At 41.3% G+C, this 2,982-nt stretch overlaps 1 protein-coding gene across 1 annotated transcript in view; it reads left to right on the forward strand.

Moving 5' to 3' along the window:
• The window catches only part of BMP2K (BMP2 inducible kinase), a 22,914-nt gene that overhangs the window by 9,139 nt on the left and 10,793 nt on the right, over positions 1-2,982 (forward strand). The window contains 4 exon segments of the mRNA XM_010194217.1: positions 1-4; positions 828-947; positions 1,698-1,909; positions 2,965-2,982. The exon segment at positions 1-4 is cut by the window's left edge and continues 157 nt beyond it; the exon segment at positions 2,965-2,982 is cut by the window's right edge and continues 1 nt beyond it. Coding sequence (XP_010192519.1) covers positions 1-4; positions 828-947; positions 1,698-1,909; positions 2,965-2,982 — 354 coding nt within the window.

Here is a 2,982-nt window from a genome sequence, read left to right on the forward strand (position 1 = left end):
TTCAGCAGGTACAAGTCGCATGTTAGACACGTTTCTGAGACACACGCATGTTATGCTTGTTATAACTGCTGTGGCCTGGTTTTTCACTGCAGGAGAGAGAAAGATGGTTACACTTGCCCTTTTTTTACCTTTGATTGCACACTTCTGTCTTCTTAGATAAACAGATAAACGTTAGGAATGATTTAGGTAACAATGCTGTCCGTGCAGTGTATGGCTTACATACACCATCTGATTCTGAGTTTTGCAGTTTTTGCTTTCTTCAGCTTTTCTTGGTCAGTGACAGCTTCTTCTTTGTACTGTCCACCCAGATTTTTCATGGCGTCCATGTATTTTTACACTGTTCAGCTTGCATAACGTCAAGTCCAGGTGCTGAAGTTGTGTACCATAAATAACTGTAAACTTAACAGAAGAGCAGCTAGGTCAGATAAGAACTTTCAGATCCTGTCCAAGACACCTATTGCTATTTGTATTTATTTCTCCCTCCCTCATTGAGACCTGTTATTATTTAAAGCACAGCTGAATTACTTTCCAATGGGGCTCAGCACTGGTGAAAACTGCAGAAGTTGGGATGTTAATTGGTCAGCCTTAGAAAAGGCAATGCAGTAGTCTGATTTTTTTGTTAGACAGGCTGGTATTAATTGGGAGGGTGAGGGTGAGGAAGAAAAGGAAGAGCTTCCAAATAGAGTCCTGAAAATGCAATGAGTGAATTGCAAGCTGATTCTTGGTCTTAATTGAAAAATGCTGTTGAGGCACAGAAGTGATACTTTAATCAACATCTCTTCTAAATATCTGTATCTTTCTGAAGAGGGGGTCATGACTTCTTAAAGATGTTTTCTTCTTTTCAAATACAGTATCAACAAGCAATGCACCAGCAGATGGTCCAGCAGCAGCTGTTGATGCAGTCCATGTACCAGCAGCAGCCTTCCCAGTCTCAGTATCCTGCTATGGTAAGTTGAGAATGGAGCATAGGTGGGTTTTGTCAGTCTGTTGTCAATGTGCAGTAAGAGAAGTTTGCAAAATTGCTGGGTTGTCTTCTTCTTCTTCTTTGTAATAAAACAAACAAACAAAAACCAAAACAGAATACTTTTGGAAAATATGCTGTCATTGCTTATGTTGACACTTTGAAATAATGGTTTCTCTACCCACTGAGTACTTTTTAATACTTTACAGCTGCATTTAAGAACATTTCAGCTCTTAATGCAGCTCTGGGTTAAAATGCCGAAGTGTTTTACCATTTAGTTAATTAAGAGAGTGGTCTCAGAAGGGTAAATGTTCTTGCATCTGCTGTGATGCTGCCACAGCATCGTGGAAAAGTACACATGTATAAAAAGTACGGAAAAGCAAGAGAGCTAACTGGTGTAATTTGACTTTCAAAAGTCAGGAGCTATTGTCATGATATTTGGATTAGTAGATTTTAAGAATAGGGTATGCTGAAAACCAACTTCTTTATGCTGCAGTCGCATGTACTTAGCTTGCAATAATAAAAAAAAAAAGGTTAAGCAGTAATGTGTTGGCGGAGAGAACCAGTGGCACTGACTTAGTAGGAGAGTTTCTTTTCACCTGTCTAGTAGATAGGTCTTGCTTTTGCCAGAGCTACCAGGCTTTTCTGGAGCGTGGTGGTTGTCAGTGCGTTTGGCTGCAAGGGCTGGTATTGTCACTCACAAGAAGGGATTTGTGCTGGCCCTGGTGACTTCTAGTAACTCGGTCATTCTCTTCTTCTGGTGCAGCAATATCAGCAGGCTCTCCTACAGCAGCAGATGCTTGCTCAGCAGCAACAGCGGTCGCAACAGGCGCAGTCTCCTGAATATATCACCTCTCCACAAGACTTCTCACCAGCCTTAATCTCCTACCCGGGGTCACTTTCAGTGCACACTGGAGCAGTGGCAGACTCACCCTACCCTACAAGCAGGCAAGTATTCTGACACAGATGTGCCCACCTTGCTAATTGTGATCAGCACTGGGGAAACCTTTCTTCAGGAATTGCTTGCTTCACTGATGTTCTGAACTAGGTTATATTTGAATAAAGGTCACTGCTGTACTATAATGAGAGAGAAGCCCTTTGGACTTGTGGGAGCAGTGCAGTCTTAATACAGGCTTTCAGTTAATATCATGACTTAACGTGTTCCAGGTGCTGCTGTCATTGAGTCTTTTCTAGGTTACAGAATGTTGAAAGAGCAAAAGGCAAAATATTTTCCTGCTGTAGGCTGGATTGATAAAATATTGTATTTTCCATGACCAATTTGGCTTCATCTTGCCAATTTGTTAGTGTAATCCTCAGCAGAGAGGGCTGCCCTGCACTTCTGTGCCTGTACCTGAGACTTACCACCTGTACTTTGGTCAAGTCTGTTGCCAGAGTCCTTAAGTCTCCAATAGTTTCTGAAAGGAATCATTCCAGTCTGGAAGTAAATGTATGTTTCTGTTGTGTGTTTACCTGAAGATATTGTTACTGCTGTTTTGCTTCAAATCAATGACTGTGAGCTAGCAACGATTTGTAATGCATAAGAATGACCTTGTAAACAAAAAAGATGACTTTCTGTATTAGAGGAACGGGTGCAGAGTTTATTTTCCCTGGACATCCTAAATGCATTGCGTTGTTTTACGTGTTGTCCTTCTCACAGTTGAAAGAGCCAGCAGTCCTGTGGGGTGGCAGCACCCGAGCTGACAAGAAGGAGCCCTTTTTGCTCTTGATTGTCACCGTGACGAAGGATTTTGTGTTTTGGCTGTGTATTAATTGAAAAAGAAAGGTAGAGGGATTGGATACAGAAATGATGCGATCAAACCACATATTTAAAGTGATCCGTTTTATCTTCAGTTACCTTGAAGATGCGTTTGGGATGAGTTGTTCGTTTGTGTGTGTGTTATTTGTGTTTAGTATTTTGGCATAATGAAGCATATCATAGATTTCACCCTGCTAAACAACCCTGTAATGTTTCTCCTGTTTGTTTCCATGAACTGACTTTACAGGTCAGGCATTTCTGATGC

The sequence above is a fragment of the Mesitornis unicolor genome, unplaced genomic scaffold (genome assembly GCF_000695765.1).
Source record: "Mesitornis unicolor isolate BGI_N332 unplaced genomic scaffold, ASM69576v1 scaffold141, whole genome shotgun sequence".
Lineage (NCBI taxonomy): Eukaryota > Metazoa > Chordata > Aves > Mesitornithiformes > Mesitornithidae > Mesitornis > Mesitornis unicolor.